This window comes from Narcine bancroftii, chromosome 1 (assembly GCF_036971445.1).
Source record: "Narcine bancroftii isolate sNarBan1 chromosome 1, sNarBan1.hap1, whole genome shotgun sequence".
Lineage (NCBI taxonomy): Eukaryota > Metazoa > Chordata > Chondrichthyes > Torpediniformes > Narcinidae > Narcine > Narcine bancroftii.
In genome coordinates this window covers 280,214,030-280,229,062 of record NC_091469.1, presented here as the reverse complement: position 1 = coordinate 280,229,062, position 15,033 = coordinate 280,214,030, and the positions used below count along the sequence as shown (strand labels likewise).

The 15,033-nt window shown below is 41.6% G+C and overlaps 1 protein-coding gene across 5 annotated transcripts in view; it reads left to right on the top strand.

Moving 5' to 3' along the window:
- The first annotated feature begins 3,079 nt into the window (after nt 1-3,079).
- Nucleotides 3,080-15,033, top strand: part of LOC138751571 (tetraspanin-32-like) — a 73,782-nt gene continuing 61,828 nt past the window's right edge. The window contains exons 1-3 of one of the 5 annotated variants that reach the window (XM_069914030.1): nt 3,080-3,259; nt 5,269-5,383; nt 12,845-12,942. In XM_069914030.1, coding sequence (XP_069770131.1) covers nt 3,176-3,259; nt 5,269-5,383; nt 12,845-12,942 — 297 coding nt within the window. In that variant the 5' untranslated portion in view covers nt 3,080-3,175. Of the gene's footprint in view, nt 3,260-3,998; nt 4,095-5,268; nt 5,384-12,844; nt 12,943-15,033 lie in introns of those variants that run through there. The other 4 variants (XM_069914036.1, XM_069914021.1, XM_069914045.1 and 1 more) reach the window with 4 other exon arrangements.

The following is a 15,033-nucleotide window of genomic DNA, read 5'->3' as shown; positions in this document are numbered from 1 at the left end:
AGTTTTACTTGGCCTCATGTTAAACGGAATGCTGGATTATAGGCAAGGACCTGCTTGCCAGTCAATGCTCTAAAGTCTCCAGGCACACCATATAACCACTTACAGCACAGAACAGGCCAGTTTGGCCCTACCTCTCCATGCCGTAACCAATCCCCACCCTCCTAGTCCCACTGACCAGCACCCAGTCCATACCCCTCCAGTCCTCTCCTCTCCATGTAACTATCCAGTCTTTCCTTAAATGTAACCAATGATCCCGCCTCAACCACGTCTGCCGGAAGCTCATTCCACATCCCCACCACCCTCTGCATAAAGAAATTTCCCCTCATGTTCCCCTTATAATTTTCCCTCTTCAATCTTAAACCATATCCTCTAGTTTGAATCTCCCCCTTTCTTAATTGAAAAAGCCTATCCACATTTACTCTGTCCCTTTTAAAATCTTAAACACCTCTATCAAGTTCCCTCTCAATCTTCTACGCTCCAGAGAAAAAAGCCCCAGTCTGCACAACCTTTCCCTGTAACTCAGACCCTGAAATCCTGTCAACATTCTCGTGAACCTTCTCTGCACTCTCTCTATTTTGTTTATATCTTTCCTATAATTTGGTGACCAAAACTGTACACAGTACTCCAAATTTGGCCTCACCAATGCCTTGTACAATTTCATCATAACCTCCCTACTCTTGAATTCAATACTCCGATTTATGAAGGCCAACATTCCAAATGCCTTCTTCGCCACACCATCTACCTGAGTATCAGCCTTGAGAGTACTATTTACCACAACTCCTAAATCCCTTTGTTGCTCTGCACATCTCGATAGCCTACCATTTAATGCATATGACCTATTTAGATTTGCCTTTCCAAAATGTAACACCTCACACTTATCTGTATTGAATTCCATCAGCCATTTCTCAGCCCACACCTCCAGCCTTCCTAAATCACCTTTTAATCTACGGTAATCCAAGTTGGGTGTTTTGTTGTTCTGGATTCCTTTTTCCAGCACGTGCACCTAGACATGATAGGCCCACTTCTGCCGTCTTGAAGATATACTAAATCATGTGTAAAGACTGGACTACCAGGTGGCAGGAGGCCATTCCTATCACTGACATCTCTGTGGGGATGGTCGCCAGGGCTTTTGTGGATCGTTGACTTCCATATTTTGGCGTTCCAGTCATTATTACAACAAATCAAGAGTCTCAGTTTCAGTCAGCATTGTTCAAAGCTCTCATTGATCTTCTGGGCACTACCTATATCATCTGCAGGCCATCGGCCTCATTGAGCATTTCCAGGTGGTGATGCATATACGTGGAGTGAATGTTTGCCCATAGTTCTCCTTGGAGAGTATATTGCTGTTAAGGCAGATGTTCAGTGGCAGAGCTAGTATATGGCCCTGCCATATACTAGTATATTACTAGTATATATACTAGTATATTAACCCTGCCAGGCGAGTTTGAAGTCCAAGCACAACGTTCTATGATCAGGCTAGTTATGTTGATCATCTTCAGGAAAACATGAGATGACTCCAACTACTCCGACGTGGCAGGTACCATCTCCAGTGTATGTGCCAAATGATTTACAATGCTGTACTCGTGTTCATTTGGCATGCTGTTGTTCACAAACTACTTCAGCCCTTTTACGATGGTCCTTTTCAGGTTGAATGATGCCACCCGAAGACTTTTGTGATTGACAGGAATGGAAAAGCTGACACAGTTTCCACTGATGGATTGAAGTCAGCGCATATCGATCGTCTGTATTCTAATTCGGAGCCAGAGTCAGAGGGCCAGTCACACCCTTGCCAGTCAGACTGTGCATTGCCTGTCTTGCACTACCACACAAGGTTGGGCTGAACTGTCAGCTCTCTGGACCATTACGTAGCGGGTAAGTTCCAATCAGTTGCCTCCTTGCATGGCTCGGAAGCTGGGGGTGGGGGGGGGGCGGGGGAGGGTAGGCACTGTTGCGTACATGTATTTACCCACATCAAGAGTGGTGCCAGCCGTCACTGATGATGTAAGTGAAGTGGTGCACATGAGTAATAGCATGCGTGCGCGGGCGTGTAAAGCATCAGTATGCTGATGATGGATCTCAGATGCAGGAGGAGGAGAGTGAGAGTGTCAGGATCATCCGTGTGGGCAGTGAGGCAATGAGAAGGTCAGAGGAGTTTAGCTGGGTGATGTTTGGGGAGTTGAAGAATGCAATTTCGAGCTTAAATGGGATATTCTGGGAAGACCATCTGTGACTTTTTTCAGTGGGTTTGGGATAGTTGCCTCCAAGAAACATTTATTTCAAATAATTCCCTACATCAGAAGAGATTCCAGTGCTATAGTTAAACAAGAGAATTATCATCCCTGCTTGCTGCTCAGTTTTCATTCCAACTCATATAACTACAAAGCAATACTGCCAAACATTTTTTTTCCATTATGATGTTTGTTAATGTTTATATATATATATATATATATATATACAGACAGACAGAGGCAGCATTAAGATTATACTCATGGTAATTGGACCATGTAAATACTAAGGAAGCAGACCAATACATTACAACATTGATGGAGAGAGCAACAGATTTAATGTTTCAGGCCAGAGACCCTTCGATAGAATTGGGTATTGGGTTACAAGGAGAGGGAGGAGGTGGAAAGACCTGGAAGGTTGTCCAGGTGATATGTTTTAGTTAATAAATGATGGGGGCAGCGAGAGAGAGAGAAAAAAAAATAAAGTGCTGGAAGTCTGGGTTGCTGAATACAGTGGAAAATTGAAATAAAGAGAAATTGGCAAAAACTCAGCAGATTGGACAGCATCCACAGAGAGGGGAAAGCTGAGGTCACGCACAGTTCTGACACAAAAGAGGTGGGTTACTATTTCCCCCAATAGACCCATGTCAACTCCACCACTATCCAAGGCAAAGCACGCTGTCCGGCCACAAAATGCCTGTGATGAAGGGGGTTATTTCTCCTGTGTCTGAGAAAGTTACTGAGTTTGCCAACTTGTCCCTTGTGAGAGTTGCCCGAGCAATAACTTTTTTAACAGATGGGTAAACGGATTTTCGTGTTCACACTTGTTTTCACGTCATGTAGCGACATGAAGGTCACGCCCCAAGGCAGACGACGCCAAGCGTGTGATAGCCCCTGAGGCGAGCTGATCTGATCCATGTCAGGCTGAGTGACACTTGGTAACTTGAGAAATGATCGGAGCTGCAAGCATGAAGATCGGGTGGCTGATCAGAGCCACAAAATACCAACTGTTGGGCATCAGTCTCGTCCTTGTGGTAAATGTTAAAACATTAATAATGATATGATTAATATCCGGAATTAATTCGGAAGTTAATAGTCCAGCGGTCGTGGTGTTGGGTCATTTTGTTTAACCGTTTAAAAGAGGGGACGAAAATAACGGGAATAGAATTCATATTTTATTTGAAGAAGTTTGGTTTATTTCCAAACTATTTTCTTAGCAAATGTTAACCATAGTAGAGATGCAGGTTTCCTCAATTTTTAAAAAGACTTTTAATAGTTGGGTTAAGGCTGTACACAGAGTTGAAATTCTTAACTTTTTAAAGTCCCCCCCCCCCCATCTTTTCTCACATCATGCCCGTCAGAGTTTTCTCTCCCCTCTATAACATGACAAGTGGGGGCTTCAGAATCAAAAAGCCTGGGTTCTTTATTCTTGGGGAAAATCATTGGTGAAAATCATTCCTTCCTCTCATTGAGCACTTTGGCTTACACCTTATTACTAAACTCATAAGATGATATCTGTCACTTCGGGCACCCATCATCAGTAAGATTATTGGATTGAGTAAAACTCTCTATTTCATTGCTAAACACCTCATTGCTTTGTGGGGCTCCTGCACTCAACAGGCTGGAATAACTCTTCATTTCTGGTTGTCTGATATTTCAAATCACCACCTCAGTCCCTCTTCGTGTAGGTGGCTCTTGTGCAATGTCATAATGAAGGCCAACACCTCATCTTCAGCTTGAGCTCATTGCTGCCTTCAGGGCTCAGTTGTGAATTCCCCAATTTAAGTTAACTAATTTTTTTTAAAAATCTGTCACAGAATCTGTCCTTTCTGAATGTCATCGTTTCTAAATTGTATCCAGATCCTCAAAGTATGTTTAATCATAAACATAAACATTAAACATAAATAATTAATTTATTTAAGGATATACAAATTGAGGATCCAAGAAGAGAAATGAGAGAAAATTTTGTAGCAGAATTAGAACTCCAAAGAGATCCATATTGGACAGGCTTCATGGTTAATATAGTATAACCAGAATGTAAGGTTTCATATATTGACTGCCCAATAATAAAACCTGAAGTTTGGCAATGCTAAACCTCCATTCTTTTTAAGTTTTTGCAAATAGACTTTATATAGTATAACCAGAATGTAAGGTCATCTTTTTAAGATTTTGTGGTTTTATGGTTTTTAGTAATTATTACACCTAAATAGGGGTAAAGTGATTTCTTACAATTATAAAAAGGAAGGTTAGTATTTATTGATGCAAAATTATTCAAAAGCTCAATCCAATCCTATAACTATTCTTTCCACTTGGTCTATCTTGCAATGCTATGAGAATGGAAATGGATTAAACAGCACCAGTATTTCCAAGAATATCTCTAAATTCCCTGAAAATCAACCTCAATTTCAACATCCAAGTTCACACATGCACATATTGATGTTGAATCAAAATCCTACTTGTCCATCAACTCCTTTGACCTCCTCAATATGCTCATTCAGAGTTTTCCCTCCCAAAATTATATCATATTGTGGATATATGTCTTACTCTATATATTATGCTTGGCTTATTAACCTATTCTTTCAAGAATCCATTTTAGAATAACCTACAGTCAGTTCCTGCAACCCTACTTTAATTAGTGAGATATTATCCCTCTTTGCTTGAAATGAATTAAAAAACCAATTAAATTCATTTTGGAAAAAGAAACTGTTTGATCCAACATTATTGTTGGAAAGATTTTCCTGTTTTATTGTTCCATTCCTTTCATCTTAGCTAAGAACATCAATACTGTATATTTTAAAAAAATACAAATACAAGGTGAATAGCTTTTCTGAAAATGTTTCTGATAGAAAAAAAGGCCTTTACTAGGGCATTTGGCGGAAACAAAAAATAACTTCAATGAATAGTAGGAGAGGAAAATGGAGTGGGATAAAAGAAAAGATAAAAGAAAGTATTTACTTTATTATCATTGTCTCATGATGAACAATTTTTCTCAGTTTATTATCTTGCATCTCAATACTTTTCCCATTGTTGTGTCTTAAACTAGTTCCTTGGAATTGTAGTTGCTGCAGTGATCATGTGGAACTCCTTCAATGACACGTGTTACGTCATCCGCAATGTGACAATGGAAACCAACCAATATGCCAAAATATATGATCTGGGTGAGTTTCCTTGCAGATGGCTAAAAAACGGATATACTAAAAGAGGCCTTTGTTTAATCCTAATGAATATATAGCCTGCTAATATATCACAGCTTTCTGACAGGACTTTGCAGATAACAGAATGCACTTAAAATAATGTGAATGCAATAACTGTATCTTTTAATCTACTTGATTGTTCACTTTCAATAGTAGCTAAATTAAAACTAAAATGAAAATTGAGCTGAAGGACCAGTATGCTTTATGGTAGGAATCACTAAGTATTGATACAATAAATATTGACTTTCAATTAGAATAACATCATGGCTTGGCTTAGTGAATGAAGATTTAGGAAGGATCGTAAACATGGGCAGTACTGGCCACAGTACCTGAGGTTTATCTGCCACTGCCCAGCACGCTGGATGGTGACAGCCAGGACCTCGGGTCATAAGTGTTACGTCAGAGTGTCCTTCTTCTAGACGGATGGCCTAATGAGGTTAATGAGCCCCATCTGCCCCGGTTTGAAATCAGAGTTTTCATTCTCTTAGGCTGGCTGCCAACCAAGGCTAACGAGCCCAGCCTACCCATCCTGTTATACCGCCAGACACTGGATTACGTGTACATTTTCCCTGAGTGAGTGGGAAAACAGGCCCAGACCTCACCCACCCACCCCACCCCCATTAGAATTACATATAATGAGCGAGAAAAATATATTGTATTTAGAAAGTTACATTGTTTAAATTTGTTTGTTCATTGGATATGGATATTGCAGGCAAAGCTGACATAAATTTTCCATTCTGAATTTTCCCAGTCCAAGTCATATACAGACCAGGCTGTGAAAAGATGGCAGATTTCCTTTAATGAAGGGTATTACCTGAACTGGGTTACATCAATTTTTACAACAAACTACTAATTTCATGGCAACAATTTTTGTTGCTCAGGTTTATGTAATTGTGCTTAAAATTGCCTGGGGTGGAATTCACACTTGAGCCTGGAGCAATGATCCACAACTCTGACTAACTGCTTGTCTGATAACTTACAATCTCTTAACTGTACCCCATATCAAGCTCATTCTCATAAAATAGGCATTGTCTATCAACAGTTTGGCATGAAGTCAGATGCAACTTACCAATAATTTGCATTTTTACTATGCTTTAGTATAAATAACATAACTGAAAGTTATGTTAAGAAGACCGCAGAGCCCACCTCACTGACAAAAGGCAAAGGAGGAAAAACCCAACACCCAACCCCAACCAACCAATTTTCCCTTGCAACCGCTGCAATCGTGTCTGCCTGTCCCGCATCGGACTGGTCAGCCACAAACGAGCCTGCAGCTGATGTGGACTTTTTACCCCCTCCATAAATCTTCGTCCGCGAAGCCAAGCCAAAGAAGAGTATAAATAACATAACTGAAAGTTACACAATGGCATAACAGAGCAAGAAAATTTGTGTACCATCCCAATCGCTCCACAGCAGACTCAATGTCACTGGGTTTTCACTCAGTTCTGGATTACCTAGAAGACAACAACTCATACGGCCGCTCTTCATAAACTACAGCTCAGCTTTCAACACCATTATTCCCTCAGTGCTGGTAGAGAAGCTCCAAATCCTGGGCCTCTGTACCCCTCTGCAACTGGATCTTTGACTTCCTCATTGGAAGATGACAGTCAATACAAATTGGAGACAACGTCTCCTCCTCAGTGACGATCAACACAAGTGCACCTCTAATATGTGTGCTTAGCCCACTGCTCAACCCACTGTGTAGCCACACAGTTGTAGGCACAATTCAAATGCTAACTACAAATTTGCCAATGACACCATTGTGTAGAGCAGAATCACAGAGGGCAATGGGGAAGTGTACAGGAGGGAGATAGATCAGCTCGTTAAGTGGTGTCACGACACAATATTGCACTCAGTGTTATCAAAACCAAAGAGATGATTGTGGACTTCAGGAGGAAAATCAGAAAAACACAAACCAGTCCTCCTCGAGGGCTCAGCAGTGGAGAGGGTCAAGAACTTCAAATTGCTGGGTGTCAACATCTTCAAGGATCTGTCCTGGAGCCTCCATGTCAATGCAATCATTAAGAAGGCTCGAGGATTTTGAGGAGATTCAGTATGTCACTGAAGACTCTCGAAAACGTCTACAGGTTTACTGTGGAGAGCATTCTGGCTGATACAGAGATGCCAATGGTCAGGACAAGAACAAACTCCAGGGTGTTTTTAACTTGGCCCGCAACATCACAGGCAAGGATCCCGACCACCCAGGCCATGCCCTCTTCCCTCTGCTAACATTGGGAAAAAAGTACAGGAGCCTGAAGACAAGCACTCGGCTGAACAAGGGCAGCTTCTTTCTCGCTGCCGTCAGATTCCTGAATGTACGATCAACCACAGACACTGCCTGACTTGGTCTTTTTTCTTGCACTATTTTTACTTATTTTATAAGGTGGTTTTATATAAATGTTTGCACTATGATGTTGCCGCAAAACAATGAATTACATGACATGCTCTTGACTATAAATTCTGATTTTGAAAAAGTCAGCACTGATTCAAGGATTGAAATAAAAGGAAAGACAACTGAAAGTTTGGTTAATGTGATTTAAAGGAGAATTTTGAAGGAACAGAGAAAGGTAGATGGGTTTGAGGAGAAAATTCCATCATCTCAGTTAAAAATCCCTTTTCACTGGCACCATGTCCCAGGAATTAATTGGGACAGGGAGCAATGGAAAAAAGAAATCTGTCAGCACGCTGGCATCACATGTTGTCATTTCACACCAGGGATTAACCACCTCGACCTCTACTCATATCCCTGGTGTCAGCTGACATCGGCATGCTGATAAAAGGGACAGCAGAAAGTCACCCATTTCCAGTTGAAGGTAAAACACTCAGAACCCCTGGGATGAGTTGTGTCCCAGTTAAGGGTCTTCTTCTTTGGCTTGGCTTCGCGGACGAAGATTTATGGAGGGGGTAAATGTCCACGTCAGCTGCAGGCTCGTTTGTGGCTGACAAGTCCGATGCGGGACAGGCAGACACGGTTGCAGCGGTTGCAGGGGAAAATTGGTTGGTTGGGGTTGGGTGTTGGGTTTTTCCTCCTTTGTCTTTTGTCAGTGAGGTGGGCTCTGCGGTCTTCTTCAAAGGAGGTTGCTGCCCGCCGAACTGTGAGGCGCCAAGATGCACGGTTTGAGGCGATATCAGCCCACTGGCGATGGTCAATGTGGCAGGCACCAAGAGATTTCTTTAGGCAGTCCTTGTACCTTTTCTTTGGTGCACCTCTGTCACGGTGGCTAGTGGAGAGCTCGCCATATAACACGATCTTGGGAAGGCGATGGTCCTCCATTCTGGAGACGTGACCCACCCAGCGCAGCTGGATCTTCAGCAGCGTGGACTCGATGCTGTTGGCCTCTGCCATCTCGAGTACTTCGATGTTAGGGATGAAAGCGCTCCAGTGAATGTTGAGGATGGAATGGAGACAACGCTGGTGGAAGCGTTCTAGGTGCCGTAGGTGATGCCAGTAGAGGACCCATGATTCGGAGCCGACATCCGGTACCGCACGGATGGCAGTCTCTTCAATCTGAGGCGCCTGCAAGCTCACACCAAGACACAAGAGCAACTTGTCCGTGAACTACTCTTTGCAGACGATGCCGCTTTAGTTGCCCATTCAGAGCCAGCTCTTCAGCGCTTGACGTCCTGTTTTGCGGAAACTGCCAAAATGTTTGGCCTGGAAGTCAGCCTGAATAAAACTGAGGTCCTCCATCAGCCAGCTCCCCACCATGACTACCAGCCCCCCCACATCTCCATTGGGCACACAAAACTCAAAACGGTCAACCAGTTTACCTATCTCAGCTGCACCATTTCATCAGATGCAAGGATCGACAACGAGATAGACAACAGACTCGCCAAGGCAAATAGCGCCTTTGGAAGACTACACAAAAGAGTCTGGAAAAACAACCAACTGAAAAACCTCACAAAGATAAGCGTATACAGAGCCGTTGTCCTACCCACACTCCTGCTGGAAGATATTACTAAGTTTATAAATGGACATGGAATTACATATAATATTCAATATAGATAAACTGAGGTAGCAAATTTTGGTAAGGATGGGGAAATTTCTGTTGGCTTTCAAAATCCTTTCCAATATTTCAAGTGTTGAAAGTGTGCTATGATCCATGCAGGAAGATAACTGGATTACTTTGCTGGAGATATGAATTCTAAGGTTGAGGCTGTAGTGAATTGCTAGAGGAAGCTTTCCTTTGCATTTGTGCTACACCTCTTCTACTGTGAGAGCACTGTCTTTTTGTCCAATGGATATTGCTTCTAATGGAACTTTATGCTGCATATTTACCACATTGGTATTCTGGGAGTGTTTGAAATGAAACATGAAAGGACCTGAAATGGACATGTTCTATTCACTACCAGTTACCTTAGTGACTCTCCTTCAACTCTTCCCATAACCAAAAAGAAGTGAGATTGGAATGAATCAATACCAAAAAGGTCCAGAAGTTAATTTGGTCATTTGAAGGAGATAAGTGTCAGGTATAAATTTTGTTTGGTATATGTGTCTGAATTCAGCTCAGGAAATAAAATTGCTGTGTTCCAGGCTGAAGTTCAAAGACATCTCCTGTCCACATGAGGAGCCAAGGCAAAATTTCACGAGTACAGTGAAAGCAGTGCTGCAGCTGCTGTTAAAGGGAAGAATTTGTTGATGTGGTCATTGACCTTGACCACATGCATGAGGATATTAAGCTGCATCCATATCTTTAGTATCTTGGTTCTGGTAGTGAACCTTTTGGCTACTTCTTCCCACTTCTGCTTAATTACTGTTTGGAAGCATTTCTTGGGCCCATTCCATCAAAAAGAGCAGGTTTAGAAATTCGACTCTCACGACCTGACACGAGCTGTGCAATGACTTCCATCAATAGCAAAAGCTACAGGCATACCTTCAATCACACCATCAAACTTCAGCCAGTGTAAAGGAGCTCCTGGAAATGCTTATATAGTAAATATTATGATTGGCCTCTATGATCATTTTAATGAGGTGGATAGATAAAATTAAGCTGTGGGTTGCACTGTGTCAATGTGGCAGAAAACCCTGAAAATTCTGTATTTCTAGCTATTTGAATTTTTATATCTTTATTACATTTTCTGTTTGTAACTCATTCTATCCTGTGCTTCATTCTATCATGAATACGTTTGTCCCATGTAATACTTTTTATCTAATACATGGTAATGCATGCATGTTCAATGTAACACACGTTAGCTAGTCTTATATTCTTTCTGAGGAGCCCACTCCAGCACTCCGCATTTGATTCCCTGATAGGATTAAATAATATAGCAGTCTGAGGGGCCCCTTCTCTGTTGTATCTCTATTCACATGGCAAGTACTGCTTCTGTTATCAGACACTGGCAGCACTGTGACAACTGTTATCCTGGTTATTTTTTTCATGTCTGTGGTCCCTGTAAATTTTGAGCAGAGTTGAGGGAGCTGATGTAGCTTGACTTGTTTACTCTATCTATGTGGTAAATCTCATTGATAGTCCTCCTCTGAGCCAGCAGGGAGGATGGGGAAGTTTATGTGAATAAGAGATTATCTTGTAGTCTCTGATCTTTGGCAGACATTTTTCTCTGATAGATACTGGTCAAAATGATAAAACTCCATGTCCTTTTGGTTTGAGATCCACAAGCCCAATGAGTTGAGAAATGTTCCTCTCAGCAGTGGGAGAGAGATTAGTGTCCTTTTGTTCATTCACTGACTGCAATGTAGACATTGCAAAAAAAAACCCTGCATTTTTTATGCATTCTTAGTTTCTGTTTAGATGGTAGCAGGGAGCTCCCTTATTGAATTGCTGCAGACCTGATGGTGAAGGTACGGAGAGATTGAGGAAGTTAACTACACGACACTGAAGTAACAAGGCCTAGGCCCTGATAGCTTGTGGCTTGAAGGGTGGTGCATACCTGTCACTGTGCCCTTGATCTTCCAGGTTTAGAACAGGTCATTGAATTCCAAATTAGTGCTGTGATGTATGATGCACACTACATCTGTAGTGAAATAATTAACATGTAAGGTGGCAGATGGAATTCCAATCAATGAAACTTCTTCATCCTGGGTGGAACTGAACTTAAAAGTTGGTGTGATGTAGAATAAGTGTACTTAAGTAGTGAACTCTGGAAATCTAAATAGACATGGAATGAATATATTCCATAATATAGTTTTCCCTTCTGCTGCTGGGTCATACAAGCAGCAGAATGTACAGTAGTGGGTTTCAAAGAAAAAAAAAACACATAGGATTCAGATTTCAATCTGAACTGAGTCATCTAAGTTGTGGCAATGTTCTTGAATACCAAGGGGAGAAACAACTCCTGATGTTCATGCAACCACAGCAATGTGAAACTCTTGAGTACAGGCAGGCATTGAACTCAGCATTGGTCATTCACTTTACAAGCTAATAAATAATCATCACATTTGTTGAGGCCCTAAGAAATTACAGGCCTCCTGTTGGTCCACAGTTCAGCAAAAGCTTTCAATCACCAAGAATAGAGAGGGAAGTGAGAAACAGAAAAATGACACGTGATGCAGGTTTCAGAGAGAGAGCCTATTAGATATGGAAGGGAAAGTTTATCATAATAAATTGTTCCTTGACCCAGAGGGACAGGTTGAGATCTCATGGGAAATCCAAGGGGGGGGTCCTTCCCATCCTCACTGGTGACAGGTGCCAGATCTGTTAGCAGAATAGGGCAGCTTGTCTGAAATGCTTTTGTACAGGTACAGGCATGCAACTCTCTCTACTAATTAGATTCTCTCCACCTTACCCACAATAATATATGATATTAGAGTAAAAGGACATGAAGCTAATGAGGTAGTAACTCCAGAAGATGGCAAAAATAGCCAGTTCCATCACAGGCTCTGACCTCCCATTCATTGAATGCATCTATGTGAGGGGCTGTCTCAAGAAGGCAGCCAACATCATAAAGGCTCCTTTTCACCCTGGTTATAAGCTCTTCTCTCTGCTATTTTCAGGCAGAAGGTGGAGAAGCCTTAAGGCCTGCACCTCTAGGTGCAAACCAATTTCTTTCCACAGCTATCAGACTCTTAAACCTCCGCTTGTAACACTAATCAGAGAGGGACTGCTCTGACACCTCAAAAGGGCTGTTCGTACTACTGCTGTCATTACTTTTGCACAAGGATAACTGTGAATATTTATCATCTCTATTTTTTATTGTCCCTTTTTAATTTAATTAACTATACTATTATTTAATAGCATTCTTTTATTTTAGTTGTTTTGTTTTTTCACAAAGTACATGTTCAGCTGCAGCAAGTAAAAGTTTTGGTGCATATATACATTGTACAATGGACAGTACATGACAATAAACTTGTTATCATTATTAAACCCATTCTGTGAACTACAAAACTGACGGTGAGCTTTCCATAAGAAATGCTCTCTCTGACTTCAACATGTTAAAAACAGTTGTGTTTTTTGTCTCTTTTTAAAGCTGTGTACAGCGGCCTGTCCATCAGCACCTTTATTGCACTCCTGGGAATCTTCTGTCTGATTGGAATTTTGAAGGAATCTGAACTCCTGCTCAGTGTGGTAAGTGCCAATTGTGAATAAATAGTCTGACCTAGAAATGATAAGATGTGAAATTACTTTGTGCAGCTGAGCTGCTCCAGATCCCTACATGCAAAGAGTTCAATTGCCAGACCTTCAATGCGGTAACCAACTGCATCTGCTGGGATTGTATCTGCTTAAGAGTTGCCTGGGAAACAACCATGTTTTCCTGCATTGGCAGTAACGTTTAAAGCAGCCGAACCCAAAAACAACCACTTTTCCATTTGGCAGGCTGAAGCACGAATAAATGCTCTCATGACTGGAGGGAGAACACACGCTTTTATTAGCTATAATTGAGGATAGGGATTTACAGTTGTCTTCAGAAGGGCTCAGGATCTAGGCGGGAAACCAGGTTTATATATGGGTAGATGGGGGCAGAGCCAGCCATCAGTATAACACACCACCAGTTCACAAATGAATCTAGGCTAGGTGGAGAGAGAAGGAAGTAAGAACTGGAATAACTAGTTTAAGGGGGGAGGGGGGAAGGGGGAACAAGCAAGTTGATTAGTGGAATGCAGTGAACTCAATGTTCATGCCCTGGGGTTGGAGAGTGCCCAGATGGAAAAATCAGGTGTAGTGCAGGTGGTCAGGGTGGGGTGGTGTGAAAGGCCATGGACAGACATGTGAGCTTGAGAGTGTGACTCAGAATTGAAATGGTTGGTAATGGGGAGGTTGCTTTTGTTGTGTTGGGTGAAGCTATCTCCTAATTTGCCCATCGGTCTCTCCAGTGGAGAGAAAGCCACAGATGAAGTGTTACTTGTTCACTATAATCTCAACCAGACACACAGTGATCCTGTCATAGCATCATGTGCACAGATCTAGCAATTCAGTTTCACTTGGATCAGCAACTGTATCGAGCTGCTGATTACAGTTTGTCAACATTCCTACACTTTAATTCCAGTACACAGAGCATATAAAACACAAATTTGCTCCAGTCATTTGAATTTGTTGAGCAATAATTTTGAAATAATTATCAAACAGCCCAAAATTCCACACACTTAACCCACCTGAACATTTCATACTGTCCACTAAGCAACAGCAAGATTGAGATTATAGCAATGGGTAGAATTTACTTGACATGGGCAAAAAAAGGGAAAAAAAAGCATGAGTTTAATTAATGTAATCAATTGCTAAATGAAATTAGCTTCATGAGTCTGCAGGCACCATGAATGAAGTAAAAACACAATGCTGGAGAAACTCAGCAGGGCAAACAGCGTACCTTATATTGCTAGACAGGAAAAGCCAGAGAGTAGTGGTGAATGATTGCTTCTCAGACTGGAGGCCTGTGAGTAGCGCTGTGCCTCAGGGACTATTGTTTTTTGTGATTTATATCAATGATATGGATAGTAATGTGGTAAATTGGATCAGTAAGTTTGCAGATGGCACTAAGATTGGAGGTGTTGTGCACAGTGAAGAAGGTTTTCAAAGACTGAAGAGGGATCTGGATCAGCTGGAAAAATGGGCTGAAAAATGGCAGATGGAATTTAATTCAGACAAGTGTGAGGTGTTGCATTTTGGAAGGGCAAACAAAGAAAGGACATACACCATAAATGGTAAGGCACTGGGGAGTATGGTGGAACAGAGGAATCTGGGAAATCAGATACATAATTCCCTGACAGTAGCGTCACAGGTGGATGTGGTTGTAAGAAAGCATTTGGAATATCGGCCTTCATAAATCAAAGTATTAAGTATAGGAATTGGGATTTGATGGTAAAGTTGTATAAGACATTGGTGAGGTCAAATGTGGAGAATTGTGTGCAGTTTTGGTCACCTAACTACAGGAAAGATATCAATAAGATAGAAATAGTGCAGAGAAAATTTACTAGGATGTTGCCCAGACTTCAGGAACTGAGTTACAGGGTAAGGCTAAACAGGTTAGGACTTTATTCCCTGGAGTATAGAAGAAATGAGGGGAGATTTGATAGAGTATTAAATATTAGGTGGAGGATAGACAGAGTAAATATAGACAGTTTTTTTTCCACTGAGAGTAGGTGAGATACAAGCCAGAGGACATGGGTTAAGAGTGAAAGGGGAAAAGTTTAGGAGGGAACGTGAAGGAGAACTTCTTTACAG